Below are 25,789 nucleotides of genomic sequence, written 5' to 3'. Positions count from 1 at the left end.
TACAAAATCAAGCTCCAAACTTTCGAGTTTTGGATTCGCTTAGTAAAACGACCTGAGAGAGAGATAATGAGAGGCACACGGTGTATTCTTGAGGTTGAGTCAATACAGGGTTGCTATTGGCATTTGAAACTGGTGAAATGCTAACTTTACCGAACCCTTCGAAAAAAAGGTCTGTTTTTTTTCTCTCCTTTCATTCCATTTCATTTATTTGTGTATTCTGAATGCAGATATTCTGTTTTTAAAGTGGAAAGTACGGTAGGTTGTATAGAAATGTTTGGTTTGGTTTGGTTTGGTTTGGTTTGGTTTGGTTTGGTTGATTTGAATGAGCTATGCCAATGATGGTAGGGTTTTGTCTGCACAGTGGTACGTATGTACATCAGTGGAAGAAAGTTCTGCATAAGTTGTCATTGCATACCAGCTTTCATGCAAATAGCTAGAAACTAAAACATTTACATGGACGGACTTGATGGCAAGACACAGGCTACTAACATGTGCAAGGAACGAGAAGATTTCAGAGAGAGACATGAAATCCATTCAATCAATGGTACCTTCCCCCTTACACCACTCTATAATGGGTACATCACATATTCCTGTACAGCTTTCATTACTCCCTAGCACGTTTTGATTACTTATTCCTTAGTCTCATATTTGGATTCACATTACAGCCATCGACTCACATTAAAGAGGAACGCCACTTCAGGAAATAAATGTATTTTCATATATTTTTTTTCGGTTCTGGAGAGCTATTTCATGATTTCACATTACATAAATTTTGCTCGATTGCCAAAAAAAAATCGAAACTTCTTTTTCACTGATCCACCATTGCCTCATGGGACTAAGCAGACAAGTATATGCATTAGATGCACACTGAATATCAGAATGAGAACAACGGAGGTGAAATGGAGTTTCAATTTGGTGTTTCCACGCAAATTTATCTCATGTGAAACCATGAAATGACTCGAGAGAATATAAAGTTTATGAAAATATATCTATTTCTTGGAATGGTGTTCCTTTTATGGGAACATTGGCTAACTTGCGACAATATGTAAAGGTTAGAGTTTGATAAGACAGATCTTGATGGATAAGATTGGGTTGAGACAAACTTTCCCACTAAGATCTCACTTATCAAACTTTAACCGACTTCGAAGTCAACCATTGGTTCATTTGATTATTGACAGTCAGGTGGGGCACAATCTGATTAAATTCTGATGTAGCAAACTTGGCATGATTTCTTTATTTACCTCTGTTTCTTACTTTTAATGTCCTTTTTTTGTTCTGAGTAAGTACCTAGTCTGTAAAGTACGCTCACTCAGAACAACAATAAAAAGTAGGAAACAAAGGTAAATAAAACAATTGCACCATGTTCACAACATCAGATTTTAACCAGATTGGGTGGGGGCAAAGCCATTGGTCAACTGCTCTCAGTAAGGTGTTTTCATCATGAAATAGAAAACTGCAGCAAATGACCTGGGAAGCTTTCTATGGGTTGATGAGATGTCGGGGTCAATAGAGATAGATTTCTATTGGTTGATGAGATGTCGGGGTCAATAGAGATAGATTTCTATTGGTTGATGAGATGTCGGGGTCAATAGAGATAGATTTCTATTGGTTGATGAGATGTCGGGGTCAATAGAGATAAATTTCTATTGGTTGATGAGATGTATGGGTCAATGGAGATAGATTTCTAACTTGTTCTAAATATGAAATATTCAATACACTCATAATACTGTTGATTTATGCCTTGACAGTGTGTATTTCATGTGTATTTTTTTAGTACTCACTATATCCAAGATTACAGTTATCATAACAGAGATTAATACATGTCACACATGTATTTTTTCTATGATCATTATATCTGAGATTAGTACATGTATATTTTTTTCTATTCATTACATCTGAGACACATTATTGGGTATTCAGTTTGCCTAACTATAATACTACATATCTCATGGTGACTACAGAAGTTTACACCACTTATTTCCGAGGCATATTTCACATCAAAAATCAAAAGTGGTACGAGCCACCCAATACTTGAAGGCTTATTCATGGGATTTTGAAACAATTTGGTAATTCACCATCCTGCCTACAAGGAAGCCAATCATTTACAATGAAATTCAAATGACCAGCCTGAAAGGAATAGACACAACTGTGATTTTCAAGATAAACTGAAATGATAAGACCCCTGTATACAAACAATTACATGCTTTGGAAAGTTCAATGCAAACAATCGACACCATGTGCAATATCTGATTACAGGAGGTGACATCTATTTATGGTGTTGATTGTTTCAATAGGACTTTCCTAAGCTAATTGTTTCTATACAGGGGTCTTAACAATTGTGTTTATCTTGAAAATCACAGTTGTGTCTATTCCTTGCATGCTGGTCATTTGAATATGCTGACAAATCAGAAGTAATTAATTCTTAGACCATTTGATCCTGTTTCAAAATATTCCATGGTGACCCTTATTTGATGTCAACTAAGAGTGGATTGGAGTTTTCTTTCAGAAAGTAACAGCAAAAGCTGAAGTCTTATATTTCTGAGGCACATGCTACCTTAGCTAGGGGTTACCAACCAAACAACTGAACACACACAATCCTGTGCGATGACAGTTTTCATGAAGCAGTTCTTAGTAAGAATAATCTACAAGTGAGTACATCCTACCAAGTCCTGATGAAATTGAAGATTGGAAACGTAGGAAACAACGATTTTTGCCAGATTTTCCCCAATTTTGAGCATTAGGGTAGTAAACTTTAGCTAAAAATCATAGATTTTATTAAGGTTGATATCCAATCATTTCAATGATATAGGCATCCTTTTACAACATCCAAAGTTTGAAGTGTTTCAGTACTAGCATTAGCATTGATTTATTCATTTTGTTCAGTACAATCAGTAAGGAATAGGGGCTTTCATGCAGTAGCCTGTGCATTGTGCCAACGATACTTAGACCGGGACAGGGACAGGGACAGACAGAGACACTAGTAAAGAGACAATCTTTACAACATGCAAGACAATATGGTTAATCAATGAGAATGGTGTGTGTGTGTGTGTGTATGTATGTATGTATGTATGTATGTATGTATGTATGTATGTATGTATGTATGTATGTATGTGTATGATAATGTGTGTGTGTGTGTGTGTGTGTATATGTATGTATGTATGTATGTATGTATGTATGTATGTATGTATGCATGCTGGTGGGTTGGTACAATGAAGGTAGGTAGGTGATAGTATGACCGGGTACAATGTACAATACATTCACAAACACAGGTTGAACTGGAAACAAAATACAGACTCAAATATAGAGACAGAGACTCAGAGGGAGCAAGACAGAAATACTGAGAAACAAGAATGACAAAAGAGGTGGACTGTAAGGTAGAGAACTATGGACACACAGAGAAGTAGAGATGCATGCATACAGACTTCACTCTCTAGGACTTATTCTGTTGTTGTGGCAAAGCAGACAGGTCATAATTGACATTATCGAAACAGAAAAATTGTAATAAATATTGTTTGCAAAACAAATAAAAGCCGCTGTGCAAAATATATATTGGAAAAGTAACTTGACATCAGCAACTTTTTAAAGTAAATTCACAGTGAACTTGCTATATCAGGTGCCTACTAATATTGCTAAAACAATTACAGTCAATATATGTGCATCAGGTTGGTAACATGCCAGGCAACGATTCACAATGTAGCACCCTTTAGTCGTGAGTATGCACACAATCATGCGAGGATGACTATACTGCCCTCTGGTGATGAATTATTTCAGTGAGTTGGTGCACCTATTTGTCATGTCGTCATGATCAAGCTACACAGACCTCTCAAGAATACAGCGCCCTCTAGAGGAAAGTACAATTTTCAGTTTTACTTGCTATTACAGATAGACTTGACAATGCACAGTCAAATAGTGTAAAGATTGAATTCTCAATTGGTGGAGAGATTATGCCTTTTACAACTAAAACCAACATATTTATTGTATATTTTTGATAGCAGGACGATAATTATTAGCTGTACATGTAAACTGATAAAAAAAAAAATTTGCCAACTACCTCAAACCATACTCTACCACTAGAAGGCGCCACTGTGCAAATCACCTTTTTTTCAGTTTTTTTTTTTTACTCTTTTTGCAGAGAGAAATCCTGTACACACTTATGACTGTTTTACCTTATTGTAGAGTGTCTGTAAGACTGCTCATAATCAGTTGACAGCGTTAATAATAGTTGCATCAATATCAATATGTATGCACTTTAGTTGTCGATGGTACTGCAGAACATTTACTCCATGTTTTGAGTACATCACTTCTCAAGTCTTCTCATTCAGAAATATGTCTTGTTGGCCAATTTGGCAAGTCGTCGGCAGTCGTGTCTACTTCAAAATTTTCAATTTTTCGGGCAGGGTTGTTTATATGTTAAACTAATTCCTGGTTTTATAAGATATTCTTTACATTAACAAAAACAATTTTGGCTGTTCTGTCTCTTCGACTAAACCTTATAAACTGACTTTTCCGAACATTTTCACCAATTTCTAATTTTGATTTTTGAGATGCACAAGTTTCCTAAAGGTCCCAGACAACCAATAAAATGCAATATACTTCAGAGTTTTGAATAATCTATCTTCTATTATTCTGGAATGAATCATTTTTAATGATGTCGAATAAATTGGAAGCTCTGAATTTGAATGGTGTGAATTTTGAACTATGAGAAAATTTACTTTTTAGTGTGTGAACAATAACTTAGTTCATTGAATCATACGATTTCAAGACATGTCGACAGAAGGGCATTTCTGGAAATATTAGAAATTTGAAAATTTGGTCGTTTTTGTCATTATATCTGAAACTCTTTTGGAGCACTAACTGCATCAAATTCAAAACAACTTTCCCATGTTACAGTAACAATGTTAAACAATCTTTTGTTCTTTCTTGTACTGTTTTTGGTATGTTGATTACACTAACAAATAGTACGCAAATTTGACAATCTGTTCTTTTTGTTTTCTCGGAGTACTTTGGTATGTTGATTGTGACCATACTGCTTTGCCAACGTGACATGTTCCCATAAGAGAACATGTGGGAAATGAAACGATCTTACCTGTCATGTTCCTTCTCTACCAGGTGATAACGGGCACGGAACGCAACCAGATGTGCATAGTATGCAGGTGCTGGAATGGACACACTACGAGTACATCTGACATAGGTATGGCACAGTTGATATGTCAAACATTGCAAGTCATCAGCAGTAAAATGATTATCGTCCCATAACACATGGTAATGAGATGGCCGACTTGTGCCCTGTTAAAAAAACACACAACAAATTCTATCATTGTTTTATTCGCCTCCTGTAAAATCACTCTTTTAAAATTTCACTTGTACTTCTAGTCACGTGAAAACATCAATCTGCCTCGTCATCCATCATTGTGCTGTGGCAATAGCATGTAGCTAATCTCTGTACTATTTCAGCATGACTACTCAGAAATCAAAATCTGTGATAGCCTGACTACAGTGTCCACCATACTAACCTGTATTCCAGACAGTCTTCAAACTCATGTGACAGTATGACTGCAGTGTCCATCATACTACCTGTATTCCAGATATAGAAATCAAACTGTTTGACAGTCTGACTGCAGTGTCCACTGTACTAACCTGTCTTCCAGACAAAGAATCAAACTGTGTGATAGTCTGACTGCAGTGTCCACCATACTAACCTGTATTCCAGCATGACTGCATAGATAGAAATCAAACTCTGTTGGATGTGTTATACCAGTATCCACAGTAGTACCAGCAGGTATGTTACCACTCTTGCCAATCTGCAAAGTCAAACAAATCCAGATATTAAAATACCCTGATTTTTAGATAGATATCTGTACTATGTATACCATTAATGATGTGACCTAACTGGTTAACAATGCCAGCTATAGATACCAATACTTTCACAAGAGCTCCCCGTCATTGAATGCCAGTGTGGTATACTTGGGGTATATGTACAAGTACTTACGGTATTCTTTGTGGCTGTACTTTAATGAGTGTCATACTATGACAGAACTCCATGATACATGAATACTAGTGAGGTATACTTGGGATAAAGTACTTGCAGTATTCTTTGTGGCAGTACTTTTACATGCATAGCAAGTGAAAGTGTAGCAAAAGACACAGCAGGCAAAAGTACAAATAACATTAGAACCCATACTTAAAATCCTGAATCATAAGAGTTCCATTGTTATATGTGCTTATCCAAAACATATTTTGTAAAAGTATAACTGTGCAATCACATGATTTTGCAGACATAATGGAACACTTGCGAGTTCATTTGCAACAAAATCCACAATCTCTGTACACTTTACCTGTTCTTTCTTGTCAGAACAGAATAGTCTTGTGTGATGTCTCTTCTGTACAACAACAAATGTTATACCAGGTTGATAACCAACTTCTAACTTCATACAAGCTTCTCGAATTGCACGTAGTTCATGTGTCAGTACCTATACAAAATACGGTAACGTTAGAATAGATTTCACATGGAATAATCTTAAAAATTCCCATTGAAGTGATACCTTGAGTACATCTAGTACTTAAAATTAACCTTTAGTAGTCTCAAACGGCTGCCACTTTCCAAAAATGGTAGCCAACGGATGACGACCAGTAATCCCATACAGGAATTCCTGAACTTAAAACAGAAGTCCCAGTGGAAAATATGTGCATTACCAAAATACTTTCACGTTTCTGTTAATGCTAAATTGTCACGCAATCAACGGTAGCATGAGAGGACTACAAGCTACAAATAATGGTAGTCCCATGACAAGAATTGGTAGTCTGTGGATGTGGGACTGCCATTACTTTCAAACCCTGACCCTCTGAAACCACTGTAATGTTACACTACATCTCATTTGATATGAACAGTCCCCATAATTCCCCTCAATACTCAACTGTACCAACATTATACATGTAAATTTTGAAGACCAACATTGAATCTTGGGAAAGGGTCATACCTGTGCAAACTGTCCCTCACTGACACCATCTCTGTACATGATAATACGGGTAGGTTTAAATCTTGTAGATTTGTAGAACTGCATGAGTAACTCTCTAACCATGGTTGATAAATCTTCTATCAGTTCTTGGCGGTGACTTTGAACTCTTACAGAGGCAGCATACCGACTGGGATGGGCATCCATGCTACCAACAACCTATAATTGGATATCATAATATTACAACTTACTCCACAGAAATTCTGCCAATGGCATGGCAGCATACCTGCATAGTTGGGCTGTGATGCCATTGGATACTTACAGGGGCAGCATATTTACTAGGATGGGCAATCTGTACTACAAACCACTTACGAAATTCAAAGCCACTCTTAATTCTTAATATTACAACTCTCAACACACACCCCCCCCCACACACACAATTCAAAGTCACAAATGAAGATGCCCTTAGTAATACAAATACAACAGTATGCAGCTCAGCATTTCTTTTTTGCGTCAAGTGGTTCACACACAAACACACACACACACACACACACACTTACAAACAGATCACAATGTGTAAAGTTTGAATGTTCAAACAAGTAAAGACAGCTTCAGTCAATACTAGTGCGTCCTGCAATTCAATTTGACATGCCACTGAGACACAGCAGATTCTTGTGATGCACCAAAATTTGGATTTCCGCTATGCCTCTTTCTACAAGGAAACTCAGACTTTTTATCATTTGACTCACAACATTCATTAGAGGATTCATGGACAAGTCATTTTTCTTAATAACATCCACACACAAAAGACACACATGATGAAGCAGAGACTGCCGACTATGCATCGATTTACAATCATTGAAACTATTGAAATTACAAGGATAGAGGAGAAATGACAAAGATAGATAGTCTTACAGCAGCTATAGATGGTTTCTTTGTATCACCAGCTGGTGGATGAGTCACATCTGCTCCTATGAAGATCACTGGTTGTAAGAAAATGGTGGGTCTGTTGAGACAAGAAAAGAATTGTCAGATTAGAAGACATCATACATTAATGCATGAACACTTCCAATGTATAAAAAGATAGACGCATTAATTTAAATATATCACAGTGTTATAATTTGCATGCAGTAAACAGTGGACAGGGCCATAATTTGTATACAGTAAACAGTAGCCAGGGCCATAATTTGTACAGTATACAGTAGACAGGGCCATAATTATAATACAGTACACAGTAGACAGGGATATAATTTGTATACAGTAAACAGTAGACAGGGCCATAATTTGTATACAGTATACAGTAGACAGGGCCATAATTGTAATACATCATACAGAAGATAGGGCCACAAGACACCAAAGGGTCTGTATAAAACAGATATTGAGTGTTCAAAAGTACATGGAAACGTATGAGATTTATACAGGTTTAGAGTGTTCTTACCTAAGACTGGGTACTAAAATACTATTGACACCACCCAACTTGACATTGATCTTGAGACAAAGGTTCGATAATGTCTGTGGTGATGTTTTGTTGACATTCTTGACTTGCACACACTGAGTAGCTATTCCTAATAGTGTGTCTCCTACCCTCTTAACTTCAGCTGAAAAACACAACAAAGTAAGAATGCAAAGAGATTAGTTTAGTTGTTGCTAATAGCCTCACTGAAAAGTCTGACACACTGATTGACAGTTCAGATTATGCGACAGCAGAATCAAACTGGTTCAATCTAGACTGCACTGGTTCAATCTGGATCAATCTGAATCATACTGGATCATATTATTTAATTTTGGATGAAACTGGTTCACTCTGGATCAAACAGGTTTACGTTGGGTCATACTGAATCAGTCAATAATGTCCCCATTTGTTTTTAACTAGTTGAAAAGTCCTTGGGCAAGATTTGGACCACCTACAGTAGTACATGTGCTGGTCAAACCAGCTGCATAAACTGGGACCTGGTAGGACAGAGGCAGTAATGTTGATGATAAAGGTGTTGATGTTGATTTCATTGAAAACAAGACTCTTTATTTCCTTCATTATTACAAAAGGACCAGGCAGATGCTTTCATGAAACACGGTTTGGAGACTTTTTAGGAACTTTTGAGTTCAGGAAATTTGATCCCCAAGACACATTCTACTGTAAGTGAATAAACAGATAACACAAGGAAGTGACTACACGTACCATAAACTGGTGTCTTTCCTGGAAGGACAACAACTATCAGCTGCAGACCTTGAAAAGTATTCTTTAAATAACGAAACATAGGCTCCACTTGATCAGCTCCAGTGGCATATTTACAGAAACATGGCTGACCAAGAATGGGCATTCCGGCATCATTGGAGATCTTTTGTAACTGTACTGTGAAATTCCTATCAGGATACAGACAACAGGGTATAATTACATATTAATTACATGTCTGTATTTTTTACACCAGTTTCAAACATATACATTCATTTGACACACAGCAATTTGCAGTGACATCATAAAAGAAAGATAACTCACTTGACACTAGTCAATAGGAAAGTAATACTTCTCCTTTTCAAAGCTTTTACAATCTTACAGACAAAAGCAAATTTAATTTTTTATGGAAGGACTTTCCAGTAGTTTTGAGAAGCCTATCTCTAATACTACTGTTGATGCCTTCTGAATGCATGGCAAATATGGACTGATGGAAATACAGAACTAAAATGTGTATTTACTACACCTACGCATACAACACAGAAGTGAAACTAAGATGACGATTAATGTTTTGCGTAGCTTCGTTTGTGAACATAACCCTGAACTGTGGTTTTGACATCAGCATATTTAGAAGTACTGTATACCATATGAGAAGTGAAACTAAAGAGGATAAAAGTTTACATTTAGCTAACTGTGATTAAGGGTATCTACTATTTACTTTGACTATCAAAGGTTGCAACTTAGATACGGATACATATATAGTTACAAATAACTGGCACATTGAGGAATTATCTAATGTTGACATGTTAGGCACACCTGAATGTTTGTCTCAATCATAAACTACCGTAGTTGATACTTTTAAAAGTTGTTATGCATGAAGGTGCAAATGCTATCAACTTTATGAATTTAAATTTGCAAGGCTATCATCTTCTTGTACTGGTTTTTAAGCTGTCTGTGTATGCAAACTATTTTTCCAGGGTTTCCAACATCAGTAATTATGGTATAATTTAGATTATACCATGTACGTGCCAAGTTGAACAAAAAATATGGAATATATACGCTGGTCCTTCTATGTCATGACAATGTGCATTTAAGTCACGATAATGCGTGTCTACATCACCGGTTATGCTGTGTTCAAAATATGAGTCAAAACGTTCACAATTGCCATTACTTTCCCGCTTTTTCTTTGCTATTACTGGCGCTGGTATAATTATGTTATTCTCCAATATTTTTCTCCATTCAGTCAGAAAATATTCGTGACCTAAGGGTTGTCAATGCTAGATTCGGAGTGACAAGGGCCCATTACGTCACTCGTATTTTCCTTGGCTGAACAAAGAAAAACATCGCAGAATAATGTCTAATTGTATACAAGTCTATGAAAAGTTTTCTCAGATGATCTAAAGTGGTTATCAAAATAACGCACACGTGCAACATCATTTTTCCCCTTCAAAATCGGCATCAAAGTGCATAACCAATTTGTCAATGGTCTTAGCTCTTACCTTAAAGCATCTTCACGGCAAGATCGTTGTGGCGCAAAGCAAGCTATGGCCCATACACGGATTTCAATTCCAGTATGGAACTGTTTGCCTCGCATATCCCACACTCCTTGGTTAGGGACAGCAGTTGCCTTACTCTGAAAAACAAAGACATTGGATTCACATTTGAACTCTTTCATATTTACATTTAACTTCTTACACGTACATCAATCACTTTGAATTGGTGCGAGAGTTGTTGTTTTTGTATGTGAATCATTATATCATATGACATCATATGATGTACAATATGCCGATAGTTGGAAATTCTCCCTTCTTAAATGTGATTCCTGTACACACACTAAACAACCATTGGCAATCCTTCAGAAATAACTGGTGAGAGTTCACTATACATGTACTTCAAACTGAATGGAATCAATACTAAGATTTCTTAGCACTTTGTCTTGTATTTGTTTCACATATGACCCTACCTATATATGTGACACTCAGTACAGATACAGATACAGATACAGATAGATACAGATACAGATACAGATACGGATACAGACACAGATACAGATAGGGATAGGGATAGGGATAGGGATAGGAATACGGATACAGATTCAGATACAGATAGATAGATGTACATACAGATTGATAGATGTACATACAGATTGATATAAATACAGATAAATACAGTGACAACTACAGATGTTCTGTAACTGTAACTTGATGAAATATCAAATTACTTAGCTTCACTCACACTCATTTATGACACAAATCATTTACTATGCATGTTTCCATAGAAACAGATATCACATTTTGAAATTCAAGTATGCCTTGTTATGCTCTGAAAATAAAACTTTTTTTTTTACTCAACAGCAAGTGTAAATAAATATTGTACCATTGTTGATGTCACACACAAGGGTGAAAAAACATGTCTCTGCTAAAATTAATCTACCCAAAATGACATGAACTGACGGTATAGCCAACATAACTCAATATATAGAATATAGAAGTATAAAAAACCACACTGTGATGTGGGATGAAACTGTTGCCGGGATGGTTATCAAAGTCAAATACTGCTTAGCACAGTGGGTAAACAACTGTTTATTTATGAATATTCATACACTCCAAATTATTGAATAAGTGTAAGGTCAGATTCCAGTAGCAAAATGGTTCTATCAACAAGGCAAACATGGAAATTCCAGCAGCTGCATATTTTATACATTGTATCTTTTTCAAAAATTTAGCAGAATTGCAATTTGGGATGTGCAGAGTTTGCAAACTCTATGTACATTTATTTACTACAACAGTGCTAAGTACTTGTAATTTCCTGAAGCAAAAAAAACACTAACAGATGTTTGCAATATGTTAAATCTTTTCTCTCCTTGAAAGAAACAAGTCGCAATGAAATGATAATTTAGTACATTGTAACCTTCCAATAATATATTAAGCAAATCAATTATTCCAGTGAAGGGTCAGAAAGAGACAAACATAAAAAAACAACTTATGTGAATTAAGTCAACAGCGGCCATTTTGTCTTGCATATTATATTTTCAATACTGTGTTACTTTGAAACTGACAATGGTTATTTTGTCTAGTACACTTGTATTTTCAGAACTTACTCTGCACATCATCAAACTATTCATATTTGACATTTTGGTATCTAACCTTGACACTATTCTCCTACCATAGCAGTGTTAGGCTTAAGTTAACCATCCCAATAATTGGCAGTTTGACCATTTCATACTTACAAGACTTACTCTTCCACCATACTGAAGTTTTGGGGCAGGTAAGACGCGGCCTTGGATTTCGGTCATCTGGTTACTGATGGATATACCAAACTCTTGAACAAATGGATCACTGTTGAAGTTGGCCTTGTTTATCTATTACCACACAGAAAGATGATACAATACACACACAAAAAAAAAACAGAAATGAAAGAAGAATATTTGTTAGCAAACATTCACATTTATAGTAACTATACATTACAAATATCAAATGCAAAGAAGAAATGTCTGATAAAAATGTTACAGGAGATAAAATGTACAATTATGTTATATTTTACACAGAATGTATGTATGTACATGTATGTATGTATGTATGTATGTATGTATGTATGTATGTATGTATGTAGTATGTAGTATGTAGGTAGGTAGGTATGTATGCACTGAACATGAATTTAGTTTAGGGTACATGCGTCAATATACATCTCAGCAAGTTTGGGTCATGGTATGGTTTATGCAATGGTTGAACAATGAATATTCATGACCACATAGAGCAGATTACCTTCAGTGGAAACGTTATGAATATTCATTGTTCAACCATTGCATAAACATTTCTGATGACTCCAATAATGCAATTTGACCCAAAGGAAAGATCCTCAAATAGGGGACAACTTCACTTTGATGTTTCTCTGAAGTTGCATGTAATGTAGCTGATGTAAAACCATGACATGATTCTCCAAACCAAAAGTTGACAAAAATGCCTTTTATTTCCTGGAGTGGCATTCCCCTTTAACCTAGTATTCGGCGGCCATATTGGATTCTAAAATGGTTTAAATTTGACAGCATTTAGACTTCTATTTCAAAAATGTGAAAAATTACCCCTTATTTTTTACTTAACAACAAAAGTTTAATAAATTTATTTCCAAGGCACCTTCTATGTTAAAAGAAGATAATAACCGTTTTTTGAGGTAACTTTGATGGTGAAATAACTGTTGAGCAAAATTATAATAGGATGGTAGAACTGTTAAAGCAGGTAACTTTGATAGTAAAGCAACTGAAAATATTGACAATAGGAAAGCTGGTGAAATTGGTGATTTTACAGAAGAATGACTGAAATACAGCAATCCTGGTAGTAGAAGTTGATGAACTTTTCAACAGAAATTTTGAATGGAGTAAATATAACTTAACAGGAATTATGTAGAATAGTTTCGTAGAAATGTAGAAATGTTAATGCTAGAACTAGCCACAGAAACTTTGAATATCGTACAAAACTGTTAAATATAGTCTAGTTAGTAGAAATGATGGATACAGCAGTTTTGAAGGTGGAACAACAGACAACAGCAATTACATTGCTGATAGGCTAGTCCTATACCTGTTGACATTTTCTATGATCACTATCCTCTCCATGTAGTCAAACTGACAAATTTCATCGAAAGAATCTGCCTGCTAGCTGCTGGGGCATGAGTGAACACCGCATGCCAGTAATAATCCATCACAAACTGATAGGCAGCTGGAATTGGTTACAATCACACAATTGCTCATTAATATTCAATTAGTACAACTATTTTAACGTTTATGTCAATGCCCCGATACCATTAAACTATCGCTGTCCTGGGTAAGCACAGAATACTGTGCTAGAGTAACCAGTTTGACTACATGGTAGAGATGATCACAGTGATCGTAACACGCATAGGAAACTAGCCTACACTGATGATGAAGGTTGAGTTAAATGTAATCTTGTGAAGTGAATGATAGAATGATACATGTTTGTGTGTAACTGTCATCACAAAAAAAAAAGACCAAAACTTACCAGACTATTAATTTCTCGTTCTCTATCTGGAGCTGATCTTGCAGTGGCCTGGAGGTTAAAGTAGAGTTTCAGCACATAGTCCATATCTCACAGTGTTAGTAAGTCATGGCAAAGCAATTTATATAGCAATATATACACACTAAGAACAGCAAGCAGAGCAGTTAAAAAAACATTTTTTTCTCTTCACAAAGAATTTTTTTGAAGAAATAAATAAAAAAAATAACTTTATTTAAGCAAACAAATATTTCATGCAGTTAAAGGTAAAAAAAGAATTCTCAGATTCATGCCAAGATTAATAAAAATATTTTTGAAATATAAAATTAAAGGTGTTAGTGGAAAAATATTAACAGCACAATTTTGAGAATTTATTTTAATTTATATTTGATTTTCACACAGACTCAAGTAAGATATGTCTATATACAGCATCTCTATGAGGCTAGGAGATTTTGTCTGGATACATTGACATTTCTTTTTTAGTAAAATAGTCAATCATTGAGTAAAACAAGCCAAAGTAGTCATTCAATATATTATAGTGCTGTTAAAAATATCAAAGACTATGTCACCAGAGATCAGAAAGAGAAGTGGTCATTGCATGTTATTGTGCCAGAGTCTGTATGTACACATGCAGAATCTATGACGTCTATAACATAACCTTATACATACTGTTGTCATGACAACAAAAACATTAGTTGCAATTCTCAATGTGAGTGCTGAGATGCGAGGCAAGCAATTGGAAAGGGGGGAACGGTACATAGCTTGTTTCACTAGTTCTGACGAATTGTCCCCCAAAATATATACTGACGAAACAGAAAGTTCAAAACTTTTTGAACAGTTTTTGAGTCCAAATTTGTGGTGATAACAGCCTCATGTAGATGCAATATATAGACAATAACTTATTTGAGAAACCTTGATCATGGTGGAGGTTTGCATATCGGTTAGTTTCTTTATGCAGCGCTGCCCAGCCACAATGTTGCACACCTGTAGTGAAAAAAGAAAGAAAAACAAAGAAAGAAAACAAAAACAAAATAAAAACATTTTGAATATTTCAATTCACATCTTACAGAGCAAATTAAGTGCTTTTTTTGGTGATGTCAGCAGAGGCAATAGGGCTAGACCAGCATGCACTGCGGTTTAGTTGCCCTTTACATTCTTCAAGTCTAAGATCGCATTGACCTCATGAGATGACCTCTGACCTCATTTTCTAGGTCATCCGAAGTAGTGCAAAGTTGTTGTCAAAGTTGTCCAAAAAAATACAAAAAAAAAATTGAAAAAAAATCACATTTCACATTACGGGGGAGATAAATACAATCTATACGACCGGCAGAATTAGGGAGGAAGGTGCAGCAAAGCATGATGGTCTAGCCATATTTCTACCTGTGTCATTTCCTACATAAGTAGTACACATTAGCAGAGAGGTCTACATAGAAGATTTGCAGTGCTAAATTAATCAATTCATATATCTCATACCGGTAATGATGCTATCTTCACTGTATGATAATAACATGGAAAAGTGTCAATTGAATGAAACAATCAAAGAACATTGGGATAATAAAAGGTGTACAGTTAGAAAAAAGTACATGATATAAGGTATAGTACAACTGTAGAACACTGGGCACAGCTTTAGGAGTTAACAATATCTCATTAGATGAATCCCAATGCAATCATTTCACACAAAGAGAGAACACAAAGGTTCTCAAAATGTTACCCATTTCCATTTTGTTTTTGGGTGCAAACCCAGCTCGGGTTCCGGACTCACGCACTGGGCCCAGTGTTCTTCAGTTTCTGCCACTGATGATACAGTACATTATCACAGAACCACACTCAAAGTAATAATGTTAGACACATATCAAGTCATACTAGCTGTATAAGTATATTAGCATATTTTTTCTTCAATATTATGCGACTCATTTTTGTTCATCAACTGTGGTATATCCACATTCAAATTCAAGTCACAAATAATCAAATTCTGCATAAAGCCTACAACTTGCTACATATAAACTGTGGCCAATGTGTTGAAAACGGATTCTGTAATACAAATACAACTTCTGAACATATTTAGCAAAGGATTTTTTGGGGGTATATTTTTCAGCAATACAACAATTTTTCAGTTCAACTTCTGTGGCTGATAGTCTCTCCACATAATCTATTTATATTTATATAGTACACGGTTATCTTTCAAGACACTAGTACAGCCTACAGGGTTATCTTTCTTGGCACCACACCCACAACTGTTTGACGTCCATAAACAGCTTTTGTTGTGTCCTGTTACATGTACATGGCTTTAATTGACCTTTATTTTCAAGGATTTGATTAATTGGATATTTCACAGATTAGAGAGATTGATTGATTAATTTGTTTAAGTTGTGGATGGATGGATAATGAGACAATGATTAGGTCATAAGTGTGACTGATATTATAAGTATCAAATATTAAGCTACTGGTATTGTAACAATAATACATGACAGTGACTTGTATGATCTATTAAAACTAAACCAATTATCACATGCAGACAAAGTAAAGTTGTAAAGTATTGTGTGTTAGCATTACACAGAGGCTCACAGTTTGAGTACTGTACACTTTCTAATTGAAGCTACATCCTCAAATGAATCAACATTTTACTATCATTCTAATTTCCATTTTCATGTTCAGTTTCATGGCAATCTTTTTACGACTAGAGCAGCAGTTCATAGTTGGTAGAAGTTGAAGTCTTGTGTAAACTTTACAAGTTAAATTTTCATTTATCTATGAGTACTAGCTTCAATTAGGAAATGTACAGTGGTGTATATTGAATACCAAGTTTGTAGGTTGTAAACATCATGAAAACAGATCTATTCAACGCGTACATGTACGTACATACGTACATATGAACAAGACTGATTTTCAATGAGAACAATAGAACCCATCACCCACAACATAGCGACAACTTACACTTAACTTCTGTATCTGCCTATGATTTTTTTCGAGACAGTAATTATGTAGACCTTATCCATACATTTTACTGGGGTCCCCTCATCAAAATTATGGTAAAGCGCATTGAAATCTCCACAAATTTATAAGCCTGTTACCAGCAGTGTTTTTGTTAAAGACTGTCAGAAAGGAGGTACAAATCAATCTGTATTCCATACGTGTTTTGCCAACTTTCCAACTAATGTATTCTACTGGGGTTCCCCCATCAAAATTTGGTATGAAGTATGAAAATTTACCATATCATCCCCCTCTGTTGCCTGAGTTCCAAAACCTTAGCAAAAACTCTGTTCACAGTATCTCCTCATTGAAAAGTACTTCTACTATCTGCCTCACTTTATTTCCTCGTTGACAAGCTTGAAACAAATCCACATAACACTGAATCAAAATATCTTTTCTAGAATCAAAATTAAACTAATTTTCCTAATAAGTACATGTAAGATGATAAAGCTGTGAGCCTCTTGAATAGAAATAATATAAATCTAACCTCCAGTGGAAGGTAAGTATGTTTTTGTTCTTGTCCAACTTGTAAACATGGCAGATATGGATACCTATAATCAAAACAAACAAAACATGGTGAGAAACTTTGATTATGTGTTTTGGCTATTTTGTGTGAAACACAACAGACACAACAACACAACACTACTTAACTGAGTAATGTCCACTGTGATTTTTTTACTTAACCTTAAAGGGAAAAGACAACTTGTGAATTCACTTCGTTAAATAAAACATTGGATAGCATTGGATGCTAATCATGATAAAATGTGTTGGTTTTTAGTCACTTTCACTGATCTGTATAGAGCCATTCTTGCAAGCCAGAGCACATATATGAAATACATACTTTTGGCAGTGCATCTTGGATGGTGCCGCAAAAGAGGCTGTGGTTTACGATGATGTATAGAGCTGGCATTGATCTGAACTTAGGTGGAAGTGATGTATGGGTCACTTTTGTTAAATGTGCTGTTGACTGCTTTAATTGTTACCATAATTGTACAACAAAAAGCAGCAGATAGTAATACACAAAACCAGAATATTTGAGATGTGATGCACTTACTGTAAATTTAACTTGTGACGATCTTTGAAGTATTTTGCCACAGTACATTCAACTGTCTGGCCTGATTCTAACTGCAATGGAAACCTGCAATCAAAAAAAAAGAATGATATATGTGAGGAAAAAAATTTATAACAGGTAATAGAAATGTACACACATTGGTACACTAAAGTATAGAACAGTGGTCACTCATTGTTGGTAAGGTCAATCATGATTATGCTAGGGAGTCTAGCCCACCCTCTATCTTTATCGAAACTCCCTAGGTTGCATACAAATATATGTATTCTTTGTACAGCCAGTCTAATTTCTTGTCTACAAGTTTGAAGAATCAATTGATAAAATATAATATTGTAATATTTTATATTTCAGGTAAAGAGAAAGTATATAATGCATTTCTGTGAAAATACTGTCCAGATGTCAATTTTGCCTGGAGTTGTGAATTGTAACTGACCTCTTTTAAAATATAAATGCGACGACAACATCTGGTCTATGTTTTAAATTTTGTCAATTTATTGCAAGTAAGGTGTTATTTCTTGCTCTGAATGAATGATACATCAGTCACAAAGTTACATTCGACCGTTTCCCAGCTCTATTATGTTTGATTTTTGCTATTATGACGATGTGTATTACCTGTTATGCAAATTTGTTTTGTATGTTAAACAAATATATGATTCTAGTATTATAAATAATATAATTATTCCGCCTTGTTTTTCTATTTTCAAAAAGTTCAGATAATTTTTTTGTTTCTAAACTCCATGTAATTTCTGATTGCATAAGGTAGATATAAATTATTTTCACCTAGTATGCAACTTTTAAGAATACAATATTACAAGTCCACAACATTCCCATGTTGCCATTTTCCTAACATTCACATGATGACGCTATTCCCTACATTTCCGTGTTCCTGTTTTTCCAACATTTCCTTGCTAATGTTTTTCCCAACATTTTCTTGCTCCTGTTTTGCCAACATTTCTATGTTGTCGTTTTGCCAACATTTCTATGTTGTCGTTTTCCCAACATTTCTATGTTGTCATTTTCCCAACATTTCTATGTTGTTGTTTTCCCAAAATTTTCTTGTTCCTGTTTTCCCAACATTCCTATGTTGTCATTTTCCCAACATTTTCTTGTTCCTGCTTTCCCAACATTTCCTTGCTCCTGTTTTTCCAACATTTCCTTGTTCTTGTTTTCCCTGACATTTCCATGTTGATATTTTCCCAACATTTCCATATTGCTGATATTAAATGTTTGTAACTAATAATTTAAACTCTGACATGTTTGAAATTATGCAAAACCAATTATGTAACCATCATGTCATATGAAATCTATTACTTCAACCTCAACATTTTAAATTATTGTTACTGATAAAGGACATATGCCTGTACCATACTGCAATCAGCAACGACATCATTTATGCACGGTAATTTAACGTAACTGTTTTCAATTCTATGACCTAAATAACTGTTTTGCTTGAGGCAACTTCTTAAAACTGAATACCATAGTTAGTCTTCTATCATTTTGCATTTAAAACTTGGCAGATTTTAATGTTTTTTGTTGTTGTTTTTTATCAAACACAGCCTTGAAATTTTAATATCTTATATTATAGCCTCTCAATGTTTTACTTATCTTGTTGTCGCTTGTTTGGTTTCTTTTTATACATAAGGTTTAATATATTTTACCCACGACAGAAAACGACATTTTCTGTTTTACTTTGAGCACAAATTATGAATGAAACATAGGACGACTAGCAGCAATTATGTGATAGTACTGTAGTGATATCAATCCTGATTTTAAGGAAGTCACTTTTCGATAAGTAGAGTTTTTCACCGAGATAGTGAGATTGTGAAATGAATACATTATAATTATGATAATGTATTCAAGGACAATTTGTTTTCTGTGCCTTGGAGGTATTGAGACATTACGTATTGTTTCATGTATGGTGGCAAATTTTATGTTTTTTCAGACCTTCAAAACACATATTTCAACTCATAAAATCTACTTTGACAAAGATAGTAACGTGCCAGTTTTAGCCACATCAATGTTTTGACAATTTACAACTAAATGTGGCAACTCCTGTACATTCATTATACATAACATATACACATATACGTATATATGTACATAAATACATACATACATACACACACATACATACACACATACATACATACACATACATACATACATACATACATACATACATACATACATACCTACATACATATGTATGTACACACACATACATACATACACATACAATGTACATACATACATACACACATACACACACATGTACGTACGTACGTATACACATACACACATACATACATACATCCATACATACATAGTGATACACACACATACATACATACATACATTACATACATACATACATACACACAAAGACACACACATCCATACATCCATCCACTCACCCATCCATCCATCCATCCATCCATCCATCCATCCATACTTACATACATACATACATACATACATACATACATACATACATACATACATACATACATACATACATACATAAAACCTCTTAGTAATGTACTTACGTCTGTGTTTGTGCTGGCCGCCTTGTAACATTGCACACTCTGTATTTCCTCCTCATACTACCACAATGTGTAATTTCTACTTTGAGCCCTTTAATCTCTTTGGTAAATTTGACTCGTTGGGAATCAGTGAGAGGTCTACGTTGTTCATTAATATCACGAAAGTCCAGCACCTCACATAGGAATTCTATAACAGACTGTGACTTGTAAAAAGCAGTGGCAGACACTGAAAATGAAGAGAAGGTGATACTAGCTGAGTATAAGTCAAAGACTGTCAGACATGATTGTTGTCTTGTGATAATACAAGCTGAATGAAGTTGGAAATGGAGAAGGGGGTTGAGTGGGGAGTAGGGGTTACATTTGGGTTGGAATCTGAACTGGGATGGGAAGGGGGTTACATTTGGGTTGGAATCTGAACTGGGATGGGAAGGGGTTACATTTGGGTTGGAAATTGGGATGTACAATGTAAGATTTGAGATGATTTCTCTAAATTTCTTCCCAAGTCAATGCAATTGTGAGTACCAATTTCCTCAGTCCATATGCATTCAGATTACACATTCATCATTTTGTAAAGTTTGTACTTTATTTTCTACCTGCCGTAATATAATATATCAATTTACTTCATTAGTATAATGTCTCGTCCTTTCTGCAATATCAATATCATATCTTAATTGGATATAGATATTCTACATCAAGCAATCATGTGTCGTTCTTCTTCATGGGACATATTTATATTGTATAGATAGTCTATATCCCAATATAAAAGCTAGGACATGAGTATCATTTTCACTCATTAACAAATAAAAGAACTAGTTCAAAGAGAACATTAGGAATCCTTGAATACAAATATATTAGCTATTTTAGGAAAATTTCAGTTCACTTTTACAAGTTTCAGGACACTTTTATGAATTTCACAAGGTCCACAGACCTGCCTCAATTTGATAAAGAAGTTTTTTTGTAGCCCAGTTTATAATTTTCTTCTTTTTAGAAACTGATTGTTACAACTATTGAAGGAATAATATGTGACCTACCATCAATATTTAGCATCATTTTCCACATGGAAGGGCGTACACTTTGATGGAAGCCAAACCACACTTCACGTCCTCCACCTAGTGGATGGTAGTAACCCTCTGGAGCTGAGAAGAAGGAACGTCCTACAGGAGTGTAACTGAAAAAGAATAGGTAATTAAACCATGGTTATTCTACAAGGTTATACCAGGGTCTGGATGAACTAAAAATGAAATAGGAGTCAAAATGCTCAAAATTACCACTATTTTCCCTGATTTTTTTTATATTACTGGCAATGGCATAATTACTAGTACATGTTATTATTCCCTAATATATTTCTTCATTCAGCCAGAAATTACTTGTGACCTAAGGGGCCTTGTCACTACTTGTCTAGCAACTCATAGTGACAAGGGTCATTCATATTTTCCTTTGCCAAACAAAGAAAAATATTGGGGAATAATATCTAACTACCTCCCTTCAATAATCTCAAAATCTTAACATGACAAAATGATATGAAATTTGGTCCTCAGATTCTGAATACACATAAACTGAATGTGACCTTTATGATTGTATCCTGAAGACAATCTCTTCTCTGTGTTCATCAAATGAAAGGTGTCATGTTACAAATAGGTCACAAACTGCTTGCAAGTATGCCACTAAACCCATCTACTACAAACATACGACTGCTACCTATAATCCCTAGTGTGCCCTGTTTTCAGGATCAATGTGAAATACTCTAAATTTTTCATGAAGTTGAAAACGTACTGTTCACTGTAAAGGTTGCATATTTTATTGTGACACAGAAAGAAACCAGTGTGTTCATTACTGCTTATAGTATAAAGAGTTATCCTGAACTGATACACTTGGGTTAAATTTTGCAAAACCTTCCAGGTATTTTTCAGTAACTCCCCCAGTGTTTAAGGTCATTTTCGTAAGAAAATGTTTTCAGTACATTTACACTATACATCTCACTAGCAGTGTGTTCCTTGAGTTATTACCAAATGTTAACAAATGAGTACCACATTGTAAAAGCTTACTTTCAATAAATTTGGGGATTATTGAAATAAAATTTTCCAGGACTTTAAAAGTGTGATTTAAATTTCTGTGTTGCATCTTTTTGATGCATTTTTATGCATACCTCACCGACAGACTCAGTCCTGCCTTAATTTACTGAGATCAAAACTTTAACAACTTGTTTAATCATAATTTTTCTACATTTTATTAATATAACAATAACATATCTTTTCAAAAATGTCAACTTTTTTTTTTTTTTTGGGGGGGGGGGGGGGGCATAATTGGAATTTTTCACCATTGTTGTTTATGAAACAGAGAATCGCTGTAACAATTGATACAAGGGATAAAACTGATTAGTTATCAAGAAGATATCTAATCAGCCACATGTTCATCACATGTGGACTTCCCTATACTGTTACCGTTCCATTTCATGTACTCATGGACAGATGTAGCCCTGACCTCAGTATCTATAGACACATTAAGCCCTTAATCTGATGTACAAGATAAAGAAGTTATAGATAATGTGTGTCACTGTTATGTTATAGGGGATCAAAATAACTGATTATTACTTACATTGTTATTGTAACATCATGATCAACTCCCCCCCCCCCCCTACCTGTTATAGGGGATCTAAATAACTGATTATTACTTACATTGTTATTGTTACATCATGATCACCCCCAACCCCGTTACAGGTGATCTAAATAACTGATTATTACTTACATTGTTATGCCATGATCACTTCCCCCCCTCCCCATCTGTTACAGGGTTCTAGGTATAAGATAACCTCTGTCATGATCACCCCCTCCCCTTCTTGTTACAGAGGTTCTAGATAACAGATAATCACTTACGTCATGGAAGGTAAATGCCTCATCACCACATCTAAGGCTTGTATAGTTTCAAATGGTATTGTTTGTATTCTGCCTTCTAACGCCTGTTCCAGTGCAAACAGACTGACTTTGGCCACCCATTTGATGGTTACTTTAAAAACACGGTCTTTGCCTTCACCTGGAAGTGTCACCTCCAACTCCACCTACAATATACAAATTGTAAAATTAAATCAGAATGAATGTCTGAAAAGTATCTGGACCATTTAGTTTTATGACCAAATGACATTCCAACTCCCAACTTAAATCTACATGTACCCTTGATCCACTACTTTTCTCCTTACAAACAAATGGTCCACAACCCTAGAAAGATTACACTCAATTCTAGCTAGCAGAAAAAGCATGTCAAATCCATATTTTCTTTCTTTTCCTTTTTTTTTCTCGACATTACATAATATGTAATATAGATAATTTATGTAAAATAGATATACATCGTGAAACAACACCTGGAAAATATCAGATGTGGACTTCAAATAATCATTTCATTTGTACCAGTTATTATTTGTATATCTGTTGTCGGTTTTGTTGTTCTAAACTAAACTTGTAAGTTGTAACATTACAAGTGTAATGTACAGAGACAGTAAAACACATGTATGGCCTCAAACACATTCAATAACATAGTAGTAGAATGTATACTAAATGGTTCTTAGTTTTTTCACAGGTAGTGTCTTCCCCCTCTGTTCCATATACTTGTATTCACATGATGATCAGTACTGCCTTGATAACCAATATACAATGTATATCACTCTCTCAAATCATACTATTTCTCTGTGAGACGTTCTACCTGTACAGTATTGCGAGAAAATTATTCGTAGGCCTATCATCTATCAACATGATGTATGTTACAGTGGTTGTCTTACCTTCTCCCGACCGATAGGTAATGGATCTCGGCTGTATAAGTTCTTTCTTCCGTCAAATACTGGTTTAGCATTGTTGAAGATCTTTGTGGAATATGATTTTACCATAGTATCAATGATTTCCCTGCAACAGATGGACATACAATTGTAAATACATTTTTTCATTTGCGCTACATCAAATCAGGAGCTTTCTAAAATTATTATGTAGATGTAGCATATTCTGTTTAGTGTGTTGTGCATCATTTCCATCCAATCTACACAGCACATCATGTTGCTATAACTGTTACAAGACTTCTTCGTAGTGTTTCATTAAGATTGGATTTACAGGTTGTATCTTGCATACATGATATTACATGTACACTTGTTGTAATTAATTTTGATGAGTGAGGAAGTTGGCAAGTCCACCAGAATTCTATTGAGTGATTTTTCTAAAGTTTGAATGTACGATGGAAGTGAATCAACACACATTTTATTAGTATTTCACTCTAGAATACACTAACTCACAACTCTTAATTAGACACACCTGCTGGCTTAATAATAACTGTACTTTGCTGAATTGTAAATATTGATTTCTCGTGTTGACACGCTTACATTTGTGTTCTTATGTAAGTATTAGCAAAACAGTTACAGTATATGGCTTCATCTTCCATCATCTTTCTCTATGCAGGAACCTCCTTACTGTAACTGGCGCCATGGACGATATTACTATTCATTAGATAATTAATATCAATGAAATAATTAGCATACATAAATAAATAAATAAATAAATAAATAAATAGTAATGAAGAGAAACAAATGACTGACCTGTTAACCCGCCTTGGGCATTTATCTGGCTGTATGGAAACATCATAGTGATGTAAGTCACCTCTTGGCATTCGTATTTGGAAGTGATTTGCTCGCAGTAGTATAGGCCTCCCTTCAACTCCATGATTGGGACGACGAGGGCACATAAACTGTTGTCTGGCTACTAAAGCTGACGGCTGTGTGGTGGAGCCTGGACCTGTTGGTCCTGGAGGTCCCGGTGGTCCTTGGCCTGCACTACCAGTACTAGGTGTGCCTGGAGTCACACTCTTGGGTGTTGTGGCAGGCACTGGAAAAAATGATGATAAAAAATAACAGATTGTTAGATCATACAATGTACAACACTTCAACTTGTATTTGGCAGAGAAATACAAAAGTTTGAAAGTAGTAATGTGTGTAAGCTTGAGAAAAACCAAAGAACTTGTCTCTGGAACTGAAGAACTAACAGAAAGCCCCATTTTGTCTTGTTTATGATGTGTCCCCAGAGACACATACATGTACATCCAAAAAA

The 25,789-nt window shown here is 35.1% G+C and overlaps 1 protein-coding gene across 7 annotated transcripts in view; it reads right to left on the bottom strand.

Annotated features, from left to right (window-relative positions):
• LOC144444700 (protein argonaute-2-like) overlaps positions 1-25,789 on the bottom strand; it is a 46,803-nt gene that overhangs the window by 9,493 nt on the left and 11,521 nt on the right. For 5 of the 7 annotated variants that reach the window (XM_078134214.1, XM_078134215.1, XM_078134218.1 and 2 more), the window contains exons 2-19: positions 25,282-25,567; positions 24,481-24,601; positions 23,585-23,766; positions 21,743-21,879; positions 20,715-20,937; positions 18,154-18,237; positions 17,587-17,650; positions 15,033-15,113; positions 14,136-14,183; positions 12,353-12,484; positions 10,623-10,756; positions 9,130-9,314; positions 8,392-8,551; positions 7,869-7,959; positions 6,978-7,172; positions 6,336-6,470; positions 5,700-5,801; positions 5,087-5,286 (exon numbers count right to left, since the gene is read on the bottom strand). In XM_078134214.1, coding sequence (XP_077990340.1) covers positions 5,087-5,286; positions 5,700-5,801; positions 6,336-6,470; positions 6,978-7,172; positions 7,869-7,959; positions 8,392-8,551; positions 9,130-9,314; positions 10,623-10,756; positions 12,353-12,484; positions 14,136-14,183; positions 15,033-15,113; positions 17,587-17,650; positions 18,154-18,237; positions 20,715-20,937; positions 21,743-21,879; positions 23,585-23,766; positions 24,481-24,601; positions 25,282-25,567 — 2,560 coding nt within the window. The remainder of the gene's footprint in view (positions 1-5,086; positions 5,287-5,699; positions 5,802-6,335; positions 6,471-6,977; positions 7,173-7,868; positions 7,960-8,391; positions 8,552-9,129; positions 9,315-10,622; positions 10,757-12,352; positions 12,485-14,135; positions 14,184-15,032; positions 15,114-17,586; positions 17,651-18,153; positions 18,238-20,714; positions 20,938-21,742; positions 21,880-23,584; positions 23,767-24,480; positions 24,602-25,281; positions 25,568-25,789) is intronic. The other 2 variants (XM_078134216.1, XM_078134220.1) reach the window with 1 other exon arrangement.

The sequence above is a fragment of the Glandiceps talaboti genome, chromosome 13 (genome assembly GCF_964340395.1).
Source record: "Glandiceps talaboti chromosome 13, keGlaTala1.1, whole genome shotgun sequence".
In the NCBI taxonomy this organism is placed as follows: domain Eukaryota; kingdom Metazoa; phylum Hemichordata; class Enteropneusta; family Spengelidae; genus Glandiceps; species Glandiceps talaboti.
Note: the sequence above shows the minus strand (reverse complement) of the source record. Positions and strands in the feature narration are given on the sequence as shown.